Genomic DNA, 17,500 nt, shown 5'->3' with positions numbered 1-17,500 from the left:
ACCCCACCTCGAGCCAGTTAAATTTTAGACCGTTTCTCTGGTACTGCCAATAGTTTTTACAAACTTGTTAATTTCGCTACTAAGCAAAAGGTGATGGGAGTGCAGGTGAACAGCCTTGTCAGTTTCACTCTGCCACTGATGATGCCCAAGCTGGTTCTTTCAAACACTGGTACAAGCGTCTTCATTTAAAAATAAATAAGTCCATCGGCAGTTATTTATGTTTTCTGAATCATCTTGTAACATACTGGGTGCAATAAGAAATTATTCAGAAGTAAGGTGGGGTGTCTTTAGCTCTAAACAAGAAGTCTGTCCCACTAAAAATTTTAGTATTGAACATCTTCAGTGCTAAAGTGAACCCTGTCAATAAGTCCACAACCAACTACTGTTAAGGAGACTTGTAGAAGTTATTTTCAGCTCTTCTCAAACATTTCAGACTGGGATCTCATGCAATTAGATACCAGAGATGGCTTTCACATACTGGGCCAGTGGGAATCAGAATTCTCAGTGAGTCAGTTAGTTAGCAAGTCTCCACTTTAATATCAACGTGAAATTTATTGCTGGATCCCTTGAGGTCCCGGGGGGGGGGGGGGGTCACCCATAACACACAGAAAGCACCCCTAAGCAAAGAAAACAAAAAGCCCTGTAAACATGAGACAGGCACAAATGAGAGGAAGATAGAGTGCTCGTGTCTGAGAGAACCAGTCTTTCCAGGTGCAGAGAAAACTGGGCAAACACATTCAAGTGTTTTGCACTGTGCAGCTGGAGAGCAAGGATCGCAAATGAGCCTTGCTTATCAAAACAACTGCAGTATGAGGCTGTATGATGGGCTCACAAAATGAAAGGCAGGTTTGGAATTGTTTTATGAGAGACCAGGCACTGTCACTGCAAGCTAAACACCTTTCCCTACCATTCTGAAACTCAAAGCCACTAGCAAGTTTTACTTTACACATTTAAGCAAACATCAAACCATGGTGGCCTGTATTCCTCAGTCTACAGAAACTCTTGTATCTCTTCCTATGCTGTAGCCATCATTTCAGTTGTCTTTGTTTACATAATCACACCTGAATTTTGGAGTTAAAGTGTCTTTTCCACTTCCAGTAGCTATAGAAATAAACCATGCAAACAGTAAAAATGCACTGTATGCAAACAAAGCAGTTTTTTGATAAAGAAGGTGTATTTGTACAGTACCTAGATTCTTCAGGCAAACAATTGCCTAAATGCAAATTTACCCAGAGAATGACCATTAAATTTAATATGGAGCATAATCTGCAGATTCATAGCATGAACTGTGTTGTATACAAATATCCTATTTAAGATACATTCCTGTCAGTCTCCAATATCATTCATTAGCTCATCTAACTCTAAAGGTTTCCAAGACAGACCATTGACCAATGGTCATCCAGAGAATGGGTTGTTCACCTCATACCAACACTTTGTTTCCAGCTTGTTGATCATATTAAAAGAAAGCTACAAATACAGTAAGTTATTTCTTTTTACTTTTCAACATATTTAACTGCGATACCTGCACAGGGATGTTATATGATCACAACTGGGAAGGAAGTTGGAGCATATATCTGATTTGAAGGGGAAGTATGCCACAAGGCCATCTGTCTAGTAAGATGTGGTCAATGCCATGAAAGTTTGAAGACATCCGCTCTAGTCCAGGCCTTCCCAAAGCTCCACTGCCAAGTTTTGCAGTTTTACAATCACATATTTCTGCTTTTAAGGTGTGTTTCTCTACCTGTTGCTGTACTGAAGATCCACAAAAGTATCAGGGGAACTGGCTGACTGAAGAAAGTGGCAAGACAGGCTATCCAAAGCACAAAATCCTGATCACCTTAATGGGATGCTTGTAGAATACGTAAACATTTAAAAAAGCAGTGACTTTAATCTGACCAGATCATTCCAAGTACTAAAGGATTTATTCTAGATGCGTATACAACTAAGTCAAAATAAAGAAGACAGACACTGCTAAACATAATTGTGCCTTTGCCCCAATATGTCAAACAGTAGTGAAATACTGCCAAATGTATGCCTGTACATAGTATTAGTTTCAGGATATCATAATCAGAGTCTCTTGAACAGGGGGAGGGTAAGAGGAGATGTACATGTAATAACTAGGATTTCTGGTTCCAGGGATGACACAGCAGCTGCTGTTAAACACATGCGGTGCTGGTAAATGCAAAGACGACACTCAAGCATGTTAAAAGTCCATTTTAATTTTTAAAAACTTAAGTCATTAAAGGAAAGAATCCTTATACCATGATATAGAAATATACGTAAATGAAGTCACACCTCTGAGTAAAATCTATGAGTCAGAACAATCACGTTAAGGCTCCTTACTGTGATTTAAGTGCTCAGAGGTAGAAATACACCTCCTCTACATTCGGTAAATATACAAGAGCACCCAGCAAGATCCATGCAAGATCCAGGCACCGGATTCAAGTTTTAAGAAATAATAAATCTTGTTTTGCCTTTAGCATATAAGCATAGGGATGTACGATCATTTAGGGGCAAGGAAAAGAAAACTATCCCCACTATTGTGTAAGAAACAGTCACTGAAGCAACCACAATTCCTGCTCAGAGAAAAGAAACATCTCCTCATGGAATAACATGGAAGTCACTCTGGGGTACACCGGAGCACTTAAGACTCGGACTTATCCTCAGAGCACAGTGACAGGGATGGACAGGTAACTTGAAAAGCAGCACCCTGGTGATCAATTATCTGCAGCTCACTAACAGGTGGGGCGGCAAGCAAGGAGCCCCCAGGCTTGCCACAGTCTAACAACGGCAAAATGTCAGTGTGTGTGTGTGGGGGGGGGGGTCCTGTCCTGAGCCAGCAGCTGCGGCCACAGCAGGCCCTGGGAGCGCCCACCCCAAGCGCACAGGTCCCACCACCACAGCGGTCCTGTCCCCCCCCACAAGACGTTACACAGCAGCCAGGTTTTTCTTACCTCCGCCCAAAGCCAGCCAGAAACCGGGGCAGGGAGAAAGGGGCAACCACAGCAAGCGGCCCATACTGGCCCCCCCGCCCCCTGTCGCGCCTGAGAGATCGGGGAGAGCTGAACGACGACACGCACACACACACGCACACACACACACGGGGGCACAACCAGGGGTCGTCGCCAGCGCGGCCCCCACCCTGCGGGCCCACAGGCAGCTGACAGAGCGGTGACATCATCGGCCAGGCGGGCATCGGGGACCCCCCAGTCCCGTTAGCAGCCCTGCCCCTGCGCCCCCCCCGGGGACAGGCGGAGCCCCCCAGCCCTGCCTCCCCCCCCCACCCCGAGGGGATAGGCGGGGGCCGGCGCTCAGAGCCCGGGGGCAGCTGCGGAGGGTGGTGGGGGGGACACACTCCGGGAGCCCCCTCCCACGGGAAGTGCAGCGGATGCCGATGGGTGGCCCCTCTGCCCCCATGGGTGGGGGCCAGGAAAAGCCACGCCCCCGGGGGGGGGAGACAGCCGCGCGCCCCCCCTGGCCTCACGCCTCCTCACGACAGGGGGACCCCCCCTTTCCCGCTGAGTTCCAGGGGCTCCCCCCGCCTGCAGGGCCCCCTCCCCCCGGGGTGACAGCGCTGCCCAGGGCGGGGTCCCCCCTCCCCAGGACAGGCGTGAGGCGGCGGCGGCGGCAGCCCCCGCCCGGCTCGCCCCGGCCCCGCCGCCCGCCCCTCACCAGCGGCTGCATCTCGGCGCGCACGGTGGGCACCTGGAACCGGTCTATCTCCTCCATCATGGTGCCGGCGGGGCGGGGGCGCGCCGGGGCCGGGGTCGGGCGCCTCAGTGTCGCAGGGACGCGCCCGCCGCTCGCTGCTGCTGCTGCGGCTGCTCCTGCGGCTGCCTCATCCCAGCCAGCCGCGCTGCCGGGGTGACTCAGCCGCTCCGCTTCCGGGTCCGGGACCCGCCGCCCCGCCCCGCTATGCGTTATTCATGAGGGGGCGGGGGAGGGGGGCAATTTTATGAATAATTCATGAGCCGGTCCGGGAGCCCGGATGGGAAGAACGCCCCGCCCCTCCCTCCGTTGGGGACTTCCCTTCCGGCGGGGTGGGACGTACCATTCTCTCCCCGCGGGGGGCGGGGAGCAGCCCAAATCCCATTCTGAATTTGCGAAAAGAAAAGGAGGACTTGTGGCACCTTAGAGACTAACCAATTTATTTGAGCGTAAGCTTTCCTGAGCTACAGCTCACTTCGTCGGATTTGGATTGGCAGAGAGGGACTTCCGGCCCGTTGCCATAGATACCAGCGTCAACTTCCGGCAGCTGGTTGCCCCCGGGGAAAGGAGCGAGCGAGGAGGAGTGGGAGACTTGGAGCCCGGGGGACTGTTGCCGCTGCCGCCATGCCGCCTAAGGTGCCCTACAAGAGCCAGAAGGTAAGGGCCAGTCCGCGGGGTAACGTGTCCCGGCATGACATCATCACCCCGTAGCATGACATCACTGCTTTGCCCCCTGACGTCACCTCACCATCACCCCGCAGCATGACATCATCACTCTGGCCCCTGACGTCACCTCACCATCCTGCCGCAGCAGGACATCACTGGTCTATGCCATGACATTGGTACACTGCATCACATGACATCCCTGTTCAGTCACACCACCATGACATGCCCTGCAATGAGAGAAGGATATCATGGTGTATCTGCATAATTATTCCTCACCATTAAATCTCAGAGCGACAGCCTAGTTCCTCAATTGTCATCAGACGAAGACTTTCTGCCTTCACACCATTAACGATATGTCTACACTACCACTTATGTCTCTCAGGGGTATGAATAAACCAGCTGAGCAACATAAATTACACCAACATAAGCGCCGGAGAGGTTCTCCCTCCAACATAGCAACTGCTGCTCGTTGTGGGTGGAGACAGGAGAACGCTCTCCCGTCAGCTTAGAGTGGTTACTGTTGCAACTGTGCTGCTGTATTCTCTAGTGTAGACATAGCCTAAGTCACTGTGCTGAAGCATGACATCCTGCTCCATACATTTACATCAGCGCACTGCATCATGAGCTCTGTGCCAGAGAATGACACCACCATTCCAGAGACAAGGCGGGTGAGATAATATCTTTTATTGGACCAACTTTTGTTGGTAGAAAAGACGAGCTTTCCAGCTTTGCAGATGTCTTCTTGAGGCCTGGGAAAGCTTGTCTTTTCTACCAACAGAAGTTGGTCCAATAAAAGATAGTACCTCACCCGCCTTGTCTCTCATATCATGGAATATATCATGGGGGAGGTTTAGATTGGATATTAGGAAAAACTTTTTCACTAAGAGGGTGGTGAAACACTGGAATGCATTACCTAGGGAGGTGGTAGAATCTCCTTCCTTACAGGTTTTTAAGGTCAGGCTTGACAAAGCCCTGGCTGGGATGATTTAACTGGGACTTGGTCCTGCTTTGAGCAGGGGGTTGGACTAGATGACCTTCTGGGGTCCCTTCCAACCCTGATATTCTATGATTCTATGATTCTATGAATCCTAGAATATCAGGGTTGGAAGGGACCCCAGAAGGTCATCTAGTCCAACCCCCTGCTCAAAGCAGGGCCGATCCCCAACTAAATCATCCCAGCCAGGGCTTTGTCAAGCCTGACCTTAAAAACTTCAAAGGAAGGAGATTCCACTACCTCCCTAGGTAACACATTCCAGTGTTTCACCACCCTCCTAGTGAAACAGTGTTTCCTAATATCCAACCTAAACCTCCCGCACTGCAGCTTGAGACCATTGCTCCCTCAGCCTCTCCTCATAAATCATGTGTTCCAGTCCCCTAATCATTTTTGTTGCCCTCCGCTGGATGTTTTCCAATTTTTCCACATCCTTCTTGTAGTGTGGGGCCCAAAACTGGACTACAGTACTCCAGATGAGGCCTCACCAATGTCGAATAGAGGGGAACGATCACATCCCTAGATCTGTTGGCGATGCCCCTACTTATACATCCCAAAATGCCATTGGCCTTCTTGGCAACAAGGGCACACTGTTGACTCATATCCAGCTTCTCGTCCACTGTAACCCCTAGGTCCTTTTCTGCAGAACTGCTGCCGAGCCATTCGGTCCCTAGTCTGTAGTCTGTAGCGGTGCATGGGATTCTTCCGTCCTAAGTACAGGACTCTGCACTTGTCCTTGTTGAACCTCATCCTCTAATTTGTCTAAGGCCCTCTGTATCCTATCCTTACCCTCCAGGGTATCTACCTCTCCTCCCAGTTTAGTGTCATCTGCAAACTTGCTGAGGGTGCAATCCACACCATCCTCCATATCATTAATGAAGATATTGAACAAAACCGTCCCGAGGACCGACCCTTGGGGCACTCCACTTGATACCGGCTGCCAACTAGACATGGAGCCATTGATCACTACCCATTGAGCCCGACAATCTAGCCAGCTTTCTATCCACCTTACAGTCCATTCATCCAGCCCATACTTCTTTAACTTACTGGCAAGAATACTGTGGGAGACAGCATCAAAAGCTTTGTTAAAGTCAAGGAACAACACGTCCACCGTTTTCCCCTCATCCACAGAGCCAGTTATCTCGTCATAGAAGGCAATTAGATTAGTCAGGCATGACTTGCCCTTGGTGAATCCACGCTGACTGTTCCTGATCACTTTCCTCTCCTCTAAGTGCTTCAGAATTGATTCCTTGAGGACCTGCTCCATGATTTTTCCAGGGACTGAGGTGAGGCTGACTGGCCTGTAGTTCCCCGGATCCTCCTCCTTCCCTTTTTTTAAAGATGGGCACTATATTAGCCTTTTTCCAGTCGTCCGGGACCTCCCCCGATCGCCATGAGTTTTCAAAGATAATGGCCAATGGCTCTGCAATCACATCCACCAACTCCTTTAGCACTCTCGGATGCAGCGCATCCGGCCCCATGGACTTGTGCTTGTCCAGCTTTTCTAAATAGTCCCAAACCACTTCTTTCTCCACAGAGGGCTGGTCACCTTCTCCCCATGCTGTGCTGCCCAGTATAGCAGTCTGGGAGCTGACCTTGTTCGTGAAGACAGAGGCAAAAAAAGCATTGAGTACATTAGCTTTTTCCACATCCTCTGTCATTAGGTTGCTTCCCTCACTCAGTAAGGGGCCCACACTTTCCTTGGCTTTCTTCTTGTTGCTAACATACCTGAAGAAACCCTTCTTGTTACTCTTAACATCTCTTGCTAGCTGCACCTTCAGGTGTGATTTGACCATCCTGATTTCACTCCTGTATGCCCGAGCAATATTTTTATACTCTTCCCTGGTCACTTGTCCAATCTTCCACTTCTTGTAAGCTTCTTTTTTTTGTTTAAGATCAGCAAGGATTTCACTGTTAAGCCAAGCTGGTCGCCTGCCATATTTACTATTCTTTCTGTACATCGGGATGGTTTGTCCCTGTAACCTCAATAAGGATTCTTTAAAATACAGCCAGGTCTCCTGGACTCCTTTCCCCCTCATGTTATTCTCCCAGGGGATCCTGCCCATCAGTTCCCTGAGGTTGTCAAAGGCTGCTTTTCTGAAGTGCAGGGCCTGCATTCTGCTGCTCTCCTTTCTTCCCTGTGTCAGGATCCTGAACTCGACCATCTCATGGTCACTGCCTCCCAGGTTCCCATCCACTTTAGCTTCCCCTACTAATTCTTCCTGGTTTGTGAGCAGCAGGTCAAGAAGAGCTCTGCCCCTAGTTGGTTTCTCCAGCACTTACACCAGGAAATTGTCACCTACACTTTCCAAAAACTTCCTGGATTGTCTGTGCACCGCTGTATTGTTTTTCCAGCAGATATCAGGGTGATTGAAGTCTCCCATGAGAACCAGGGCGTGCAATCTAGTAACTTCTGCGAGTTGCCGGAAGAAAGCCTCGTCCACCTCATCCCCCTGGTCCGGTGGTCTATAGTAGACTCCCACCACGACATCACCCTTGTTGCTCACACTTCTAAACTTAATCCAGAGACTCTCAGGTTTTTCTGCAGTTTCATACTTGAGCTCTGAGCAGTCATACTGATCTCTTACATACAGTGCAACTCCCCCACCTTTTCTGCCCTGCCTGTCCTTCCTGAACAGCTTATATCCATCCATGACAGTACTCCAGTCATGTGAGTTATCCCACCATGTCTCTGTTATTCCAATCACATCAAAATTCCTTGACTGTGCCAAGACTTCCAGTTCTCCCTGCTTGTTTCCCAGGCTTCGTGCATTTGTATATAGGCACTTGAAATAACTCGCTGATCGCCCCTCTTTCTCAGTATTAGGCAGGAGCCCTCCCCTCTCACGTGCTCCTGCTCGTGCTTCCTCCCGGTATCCCACTTCCCCGCTTACCTCAGGGCTTTGGTCTCCTTCCCGCGGTGAACCTAGTTTAAAGCTCTCCTCACTAGGTTAGCCAGCCTGCTTGCGAAGATGCTCTTCCCTCTCTTCGTTAGGTGGAGCCTGTCTCTGCCTAGCACGCACTCCTCCTTCTTGGAACACCATCCCATGGTCAAAGAATCCAAAGCCTTCTCTCCGACACCACCTGCGTAGCCATTCGTTGACTTCCACGATTCGACGGTCTCTACCCAGGCCTTTTCCTTCCACGGGGAGGATGGACGAGAACACCACTTGTGCCTCAAACTCCTTTATCCTTCTTCCCAAAGCCACGTAGTCCGCAGAGATCTGCTCAAGGTCATTCTTGGCAGTATCATTGGTGCCCACGTGGAGAAGCAGGAAGGGGTAGCGATCCGAGGGCTTGATGAGTCTCGGCAATCTGGGACTCGCATGGCTTTGTTCATTGCAGTCAGTCACATCGTGTTACTGTGCCATTACACTGCTGCACGGTTACAATGGTGCATTATTAGTGATGCATCGTAGCACCATTTCATTCTCTTGCCATGCTGTTTTATCACTGCACCATGCTGTTACAACGCAGTGACACATTACATTGCCATGTAATTACATAACAGCCCTGTATGTTAAAATTACCATGCCACAGCCTACCATGATCATGCTTTGCCATTATACCATTGAACAGTACAGCCTTACACTGCATTATTATATCACAGTGCCACAGCGTGACATCACCACACCTTGTTATGTCACTGCACCATTGCCTCATTGTGCAGCGCCATAACATCAAAGGGTAGCCCTGCAACATCACCAAGCTGTGCTATTGCATCGCTGTGCCTCTTCGTTACGTCATCACGTCACACTGTTACAGCCTTGTGCACAGCATTACGTAAGCATGCCTTTAAACATTCTTTTCAGCTCACCTTTAAAGTGCCCTTAAGGTACACCTAGTAATCGGAGTATTTTAGTGTAGTCAATTCAAGGGACATTCTATTGACAGGTTAAAGAATCTTTTTTTTTTTTTAAAGTTTCATTTCCTGCTACCACCACTATGTAATATTAAAACAGATGGATTTTTAAGATCATACTTAGCCATTATTATTTATGCCTTCATTTATTTGCCCTTCCCTCAGCTTAGACGTGAAATGAGGCTGGTCAGGGTTTTTTTGGTTTGTTTGTTTTTGTATTTTGCTTTAAGGCTCTGATCCTACCTTGTGATCCCTGGGAGTGGACTGCTGCACTGATATGGAGCCCCATGGGCATCAGTGGAGCTCTGCCTGGGTATGGCAGTTTGCCTGCATGGATCACAATGCAGGATAAAAGCCTTACTCAGGTTCACTTCCTGGCTATCAGACATTAGTACGGTGTTGCAATGTTTGTGTGGAAAACACTGTGGGTGAACGATCAGACCAAATAATTTTCATTGACATCACAACAATATTATATTTTGTAAGTTTTCTTTGTTTTAAAATATTTAAATTTTGGTCTCATCTCAACTTTCAGCAACTCACTCCTGGGAGTTGCTAAATAGGGAAGAGACAGATTTATTGGGATAAGCGTATCAGAACAAGGGCATGAAAACTTTATAAAAATGAGCTACAAGAACAATAGCAGCAGCCCAGTCAATGCAGATTTTGCAATCCTGCAAGTTGCTCAGCTCTTGCGTCTCCCATAGAAGTTATTGAGAGTTGAAGGCATTCTCTCCTCCCAGAGCTGGAAGGTTTAACTTAAAAGCCAGCTGAAGGTACTGAGAGGAGTTAATACTTCTGAGTGGCACAAACTGGTTGTTCTTGTCCATACAATGTTGGCTCCTCACCACAAGGAACACCCTGAATCAGCTTCTTTAAAAAAAACAAAAACAAAAAAAACAAACACAGGTGTTTTTTCTCTCAAGGGTAGAATAAAAATTGTTCTGGTCCTCACCTGAGCTGGAAGTGGATTTTAGCAAAACATTCCAAAACACAAAACACGGAAACCTTAAGTTACAATTCATGTTCCCCAGCCAGCAGTCCACCAAGGTTTTAGCCTCTGCATATGTAACTTAACTGCGAGTATTCAGTAATTTAGAGAGAGAAGGTGGATAAAGTAATATCTTTTATTGGATCAACTTCTGTTGGAGAGAGACAGAAGTTGGGCCAATAAAAATATTACTTTACCCACCTTGTCTCTCTAATATCTTAGGATCCACATGGCTACAACTACAAGGCATACAGTATTCAGGAATAGGCAATCAATAGCTTCCAACATTTGAACTTCCATTGTTGTATTCAGCGTTATTGTAGCCCTGTACGACTTTTTGTCCTATGACTACAGGTGTGTTAACAGGCCACTGCACTTCGAATGGTCCCTTAGAATACGGGCTAACTACTTATGCTAAACTATCTGTTCAACTTTGTATTTAGCTGTGACACTTTCCCTAGTACCTTTCCCAGACCTGATGAAGAACTCTGTGTAGTTCAAAAGTGTGTCTCTCTCACCAACAGAAGTCACTCTAATAAAAGATGTTACCTCACCCACCTTGTCTCTCTGACATTTTAACTGTCATCCTCCCAAATAGGGGAGAGCTGTTTTTGTCTGCTCCCTCTCTGGTATTGATTGGCCCCACACTCTGCTTTCTTCAGAGGCCAGGTGAGGCTTGTTGGGGATTAAACCTGGACAATGGAAATTAGGAGCCTAAATACCTTTGAGGATCTGGGCCTTAGCTCTTATCTTTTCTGGCCAATTAGTGGTAAGGCAACTCAACTGATTCCCAGGTGTCAAGAATCTCTAATGCTCCTCTGCTTCTCAAAACAGAGCGAGAAAGGAATTCAAACCAACCTTGCAGCACAGACAGACAAAGGAGAGATACTGTAATCACTATGCTCTCCAATGAACCTGCACAGAAAAATGATAAGACAAAAACATCATATCACCTGTGGGTGAACACTTTTCACAAGCTATAACCTCTATAGCTGACCTCTCTGTCCTGATTCTCAAAGGAAATCTGCAGGACACCTTCAAAAGATGAGTTTGGGAGCTTAAATTCATAACTTTGCTAACAAATTTATTAGAGCATAAGCTTTCGTGGGCTACAGCCCACTTCATCGGATGTATCGGATGCTGTAGCCCACGAAAGCTTATGCTCAAATAAATTGGTTAGTCTCTAAGGTGCCACAAGTACTCCTGTTCTTCTTGCGGATACAGACTAACATGGCTGCTACTCTGAAACCTGTCATAACTTTGCTAGATATTAAAAATCACAGACTGAATAGAAACACTAGATTTATGACAGGTTTCAGAGTAGCAGCCGTGTTAGTCTGTATCCGCAAGAAGAACAGGAGTACTTGTGGCACCTTAGAGACTAACCAATTTATTTGAGCATAAGCTTTCGTGAGCTACAGCTAACAATCTGTAACCAACTAACAATGCCCTCCGGCCAAGCTGCTCCCCTCTCCCTCTTCCTTTCCTCCCTATGACTGGAGAGTTGTTAATGGACCACTTCACCTTGAATGGATCCTTGAAATACCTATTAAGTGAACTACTTATGCCAGGTTTCAGAGTAACAGCCGTGTTAGTCTGTATTCGCAAAAAGAAAAGGAGTACTTGTGGCACCTTAGAGACTAACCAATTTATTTGAGCATGAGCTTTCGTGAGCTACAGCTCACTTCATCGGATGCATCCGATGAAGTGAGCTGTAGCTCACGAAAGCTCATGCTCAAATAAATTGGTTAGTCTCTAAAGTGCCACAAGTACTCCTTTTCTTTTTACTTATGCCAAACAACCTGCTCCGCCTTGTATTTAGCTGTGACACTGAGTAACTTTCCCAGACCTGAAGAAGAGCTCTGTGCAAGCTCAAAAGCTTTTGTCTCTCACCAATAAAGTTGGTTCAAAAAGATTTTACCTTACCCACCTTGTGGGTGTCACAATATTGTAATTGTTTTAAATGTTTTGAAATGTACAGTTTTAGATTCATATTGTATTTGAAAAGCCTAGGAAATGTGCTGAAGTGAAATTAATTTTATCTTGGGGTTCTTGGATATCATAAACGGCTTAAGCTCTTCTGGTTTTTATGTCTCAAGCAACCTCCAGGAGCATCTTGATTAGTCTGTCCTATAGAGGCCGCATGCTTATGAATTTTGATGGCCATTGCACATGCTTCTGCCAGGAATATCCTTATTGTGAGGGAGCTGGATGGCTCAGATGACTGTTTCTGGAATAAAGAGATCTTCTAGTCTGATGGCTCAAATCCAGCTCATGTCAGTAGTGACTAGGGCCATGGTTCTGGAGTGAGCTCCATGTGGGTGAACACCTGTGCCTGTGCAGAACTCACCACAGTAACAGGCCCAGATTAATTACTAGCTGAAGACTGGTGGCCTATGTGAAATGAGGTTGTGGGTCAAGGTCTAATTCCCAGTTCGTGTCAATTAATTTCTATTGAATACAAATGGGCAAGCTCCTGAGCCTCCAAATCCTCTCATGTCCCCTTAACCAGAAAGCAAGGCTGCCTGCTAACCTGTATTCCTGCCTCCTGATGCTGTGTCTTCATTCCATCTGCTGCCTCCATGTGGACCACTTCTCCTGAAAACTCACTGCTGTCCCTTCATCTCAGAAGTTCCATCTTCTCCCTATCACCTTAACCAGCCTAACCCCTCTGATTTTTCATCGTTGACTACGCTGTCCTTGTTACACTTTCCTTTTGGGCCCATTCCCTCAGCTCAGATAAACCCCTTCATTGTCAGGTTCTTCCTCTTCCCCTCATGCCATTTCGAGACCCTCCTTCACTCTCCCATATCTGCTCTACCTTACAAAAGGCACATGATCAACTTTTCTCTCCCTGCAGGTGGCAGTTAGCTACCATTCCTCTGGCCCCATCCTCGCTCTGCCTTCTTTTCTGACTTTTGTGCCTGGCTCTTCCTCTCCCTTTATCTCCTCATCCTGATGACTCCAACGTTTCTTCTGTCACCTTCTCCTTGAGTCTCTGGCTCTGGACGGATTGGATTGGATACTCTCTTGAATTGGATTGTGATTCCAATGGCCAGTTTGTCATCAGGCATACAAGCAACGGGCTTCAATGTGAACCATTTGACTTGGTCTTAGTCCAAATTAAAAATGCCTTTAGGCCATTCTCTTTGTATGTGTTTTCTTTAATAGGGGTGTGTACGTGAGTGTGTTCCAAATTTGTTAGAAATCATTGTGAATGGGTAGAGTGTTGTGCTCTTAATGCACTTTTGTTAATAATAATAAAATATACTATATACGTCTATAACCTCCTCAGGGGATCCCAAAGTGCCCTACAAACTGTTACATCTCACAACACCCCTGTCTTGTGAGCTACAGTAGGTAATATTGAACCCATTTTACAGATGGGGACAGAGAGTCATAAAAAGGTTAATGCCAACTTCACCCACAACCCTAACTGAAGTCAGCAGAAGTGTCAGGCACCCAGCATCTGAAAATCAGGCCCTAAGCTTCTCAAGTGAGACCCAAAATTAGAGCACACTTTTGAAAATGTTGACCTATGTGACACATAACAAGTCGACCTATGTGACATATAACAACAAATCAATCTATGTGACACATAACAAGTGGCAGAACTAGGATTAGAACCAAGTGGTCTCTAATACCAATCCTTTGCAGAGTCCATTTTAAAAAGTGGCCCAAATTTCTCAGATTCATAAAAGTTTATTTAAAAAATGGAAATCAGATAATTAAAAGAAAGATGGAAAATAGGTCTAGATTGCTCATTCATAGAATCGTAGGACTGGAAGAGACCTTGAGAGGTCATCTGGTCCTGTCCTCTGCACTCAAGGCAGGACTAAGTATTATCTAGATGATCCCTGACAGGTGATAGTTAAACAACAAAGAAAAAGAAGCAGTGAGAGGCAAAAAAGCATCCTTTAAAAAGTGGAAGTTACATCCTATTGAGGAAAATAGAAAGGAGTATAAACTCTGGCAAGTGAAGTGTAAAAATAGAATTAGGAAGGCCAAAAAAGAATTTGAAGAATAGCCAGCCAAAGACTCAAAAAGTAATAAAAATTTTTTTAAGTACATCAGAAGCAGGAAGACTGCTAAACAACCAGTGGGGTCACCGGACGATAGAGATGCTAAAGGACCACCTGCAGGGCTGCGTGGTGGTGAGAAATCTCTAATGCTACCCAGGAAGTCGGGTAGGAGTGCACATCCCCATGGACGCACTGTAAGTGAATTCGGGATCCTGCTGGTTCGAGATCCAGGATCAGTTCGCTCCAGATGAGGGTCTGACTACATCCAGAGTCAATAAGGGCCACAGGGCACAAGGACTCCACGCTTCCCAGGTGCTTTCTTCCGGGCTCGAGGGCTAGCTACCCACAGTTGTCCATAGTTACAATCCATTTAGGGGCAATCTCGTCATCAGTGCCCCTCTTGATTGCACTCATAACAGCATTTGTGCGCCTCGCCAGCCAGCAAATCTTCCTTCATTAGCCTGGTTCCTGCCCGAGGATCTTCTTCCCGTTGGGGTGAAACTAGGTGGTCATCATCCTCAGAGTCGGGCCTGGGAGGTGGTTCAGGGTCTCGGACCGGCGTAGAGAACCTCATGGCTAGGTAAATCGTAGTGGGAGGCTGCGAGGTAGGGCGCTGCCATTGGACCCCGTTGGGTTGGTGGCCGGACTGCCCCCTGGTCGTAATAAAGCCATCTGTTGCCCAAGCCTCTCCTGCTGGTCTTGCTGCTGGGTGACCAGTTCACGCATCATCTGCTGTTGTTTATTGGCGATTTGCTGTTGCTGGCGTTCCAGGAGCCACTTCAAAACCTTGTCTGATTCCATCTTGTGGTCTGATAATTTATTGGGCAGTGAAGTACCACTACCTGTCGAGGGAAAACCCATTCCCTCCTACCGGGGATTTAGGTATGGGCCTCTCGACAAGTCCTGATCACTACCCACATTCTCCACCATGTGTGACGGGGTGGGGAAAACCCCATCCAGTGCGGGATGAGTTCACCCCATCCTTCAAGTTGCCCTCAGTCTCCAGGCCATGAGACGTAAGGGCAGGAGTCCATACAGATGCACTGATCCGCAGGGCTTTAAGGCCCACTAGCCAAAGTCTATGGAATCGCCTTGCTCCACAGGGCAATACGGTCATGTGACCCAAGTCCGGTGGGTAGCCCTTCTCTGCCAGGCAGTAAGGCTTAGCGGCCAGAGTCCATAGAGGTACCCTGGGGTTTGCAAGGCAGTAAGGCCCAATGGGCAAAGTCAATGGAGATACCCTGGGTCTGCAGGGCAGTAAGGCCTAGCGGCCAGAGTCATTAATGATCCACTGGGTTCATCAGCAGTCAGGTATAGTGGCCCGAGTTGATGGAGATACCCCTGCAGGCGTGGCTGTATGGCCTAGTGGCCGGAGCCAGCAGAGTCACCTTCTGCGCGCGGCTGTGTGTCCTAGTGGCCAGAATTAATAGGGTAGCCCTCTGGGTGGGACTGCATGGTCTAGCAGCCGGAGCCAATAGGGTCACCGTCTGGGCGGGACTGCATGGGCTAGCGGCCGGAGCCAATACAGTTGCCCTCTGGGCGGGACTGTATGGTCAGGCGGCTGCTTGGAAGGGCGGAGTTTGGGCCGTCACCTGGGGGCAGCAGCCAGGTAGGGGGACCCGGGCCCTCCCTGCTCCACCGGGTCCCAGCCCAGGACCCTTGCAGTGGCAAGTGAGTCTGCCACTGGGTCAGTGGGGATCTGTCTGCAACATGCTGACCAGCCTCGGGACAATGGCTTTGTCCCCCGCCCAGGCTACTTGCTACCTTGTCACTCCAGTGTGATCTGTGCTTCTTTGGGGTCTCTGGGTTCTTCGGCCAGTGCAACTCCATGTAGCTTGGAGCTCACTGTGGTGTCCACAGGTAGCTGGGTGTCCGTGCGGGTCTCGGCGCCTCTGGCTTCTGAGGTCTAGGGCTCTAGTGATTCCTGGGCAGGAGCCAGCAAGGAGTGTCCTTCCTCTCCAGCAGTCAGCTCAGACTGAGCCGGGACGCTCCCTCTTATACTGCTGCTTGTTAGGGGGCTTATTCCTTCCCTGGTCCTTCTCGCATGACCAGAGAGCAACAATACCTGAAGTCCAAAGGTGCAAACAATTCGATGTTTATTGGGGTGAACTTCCAGCAAGCATGATTCCAGTTTCCTTCCTTAGTGTCCCCCTTTCCAGCTCTGACACCACAGAGCCTTACCTGTGTCCCTGTTCCCATTCCCCCCCTTAGCAAAACATGATTCCAATTTCCCCACCCCCTTTCCCTGTTCCCATTCCCCCCCGTTACTTCCTGATTGACTGCAGACTATATAGTAAAACTTGAATTCTGCTTAGCTATACCTTAACCAATTATTTTCCTGAAATTTAACTAACCAATCCTAACATATTGTAACATGATTATTTAACCAATTATATCCCACCACCTTAATTAGTTTACACCTAGCAAAATTAATTATACAGCAGACAGAAACAATCACAGAACCAGACAGAGATTATACAGACAAACAATAGGGAAATGGGGACTACAATGATAGAACAACACAGAAATGAGGATTTCACATCCCAGCTATTGATAAATGAGTTCTTGCCAGACAGGATGCTATCAAACTAAGTTTCCTTTTACATCTTCTAGGCGCATCCTTTTCTCTGGAGGCGATAGGATACAATCCTGTCCTGATAATGCCTAACAGCCCAATAGCAGTTTATTTCAATGAGACTAGGTTGGAATGCGAGGAGGTGACCGGTCGCTTCCCAGCTTATGGCTGCCTCTGTTGCTTAGCCAAAGGCCTTAGCCTAAGCACAGGGCCTCAGACTGTCACAGTGAGAGAAGGCCCTTACACCGGCAGAGAGTGATTTTGATTCTCTCTTTTATACCTCTAGAACTAGCCAAGTGATAAGAATACACCTAAATTCTTAGAGTATAGGCCTTTACAGACAGGCCTGAATATCTATATCCTAACATTGCTACACCTGGAGCATGCCCAGTAGGAATGTGGGGGTGACGCTTTCTCTACCCACAGTGAGGAGTTAACCCTTCCCTGTCAAGTGCGGAGTGAGTTCACCCCGTCACAGGCCATCTTACTTTTTCGTTTACACTTTCATGCCCCATTTGTTCCTTAGTTTGCACATTCCCTCATACGATTGATGGACAGATTTTATTTTTTAATTGTTTTTATTTTTTTATAGCGGACCTGGGAATGTTAGGCCTGGGACCATGACTGAGGCATGAGGTGTCGAGTTGTGCTTTGCTAACCTGAGGGTGGTGTGAGTTTAGTACCA

At 47.7% G+C, this 17,500-nt stretch overlaps 2 protein-coding genes across 9 annotated transcripts in view; one reads left to right on the top strand and one right to left on the bottom strand.

The window, feature by feature from the left end:
• FAM219A (family with sequence similarity 219 member A) overlaps nt 1-3,899 on the bottom strand; it is a 138,849-nt gene extending 134,950 nt beyond the window's left edge. For 5 of the 8 annotated variants that reach the window (XR_005225847.2, XR_005225848.2, XR_006291304.1 and 2 more), the window contains exon 1: nt 3,673-3,899. Coding sequence is in view for 4 of the 8 variants with exons in the window: in XM_037902201.2 (XP_037758129.1) it covers nt 3,673-3,732 (60 nt within the window). In the remaining 4 variants the exon portion in view is untranslated. The remainder of the gene's footprint in view (nt 1-3,672) is intronic. The other 3 variants (XR_006291305.1, XM_043547658.1, XM_043547659.1) reach the window with 1 other exon arrangement.
• Nucleotides 3,900-4,167: 268 nt separating this feature from the next.
• The window catches only part of DNAI1 (dynein axonemal intermediate chain 1), a gene marked incomplete at its 5' end in the record, with an annotated part of 258,464 nt that continues 245,131 nt past the window's right edge, over nt 4,168-17,500 (top strand). Inside the window, one exon of the mRNA XM_037902893.2 lies at nt 4,168-4,365. Within this exon, the coding sequence (XP_037758821.2) occupies nt 4,168-4,365 (198 nt within the window). The remainder of the gene's footprint in view (nt 4,366-17,500) is intronic.

Source organism: Chelonia mydas, chromosome 5, assembly GCF_015237465.2.
Source record: "Chelonia mydas isolate rCheMyd1 chromosome 5, rCheMyd1.pri.v2, whole genome shotgun sequence".
Lineage (NCBI taxonomy): Eukaryota > Metazoa > Chordata > Testudines > Cheloniidae > Chelonia > Chelonia mydas.
Note: the sequence above shows the minus strand (reverse complement) of the source record. Positions and strands in the feature narration are given on the sequence as shown.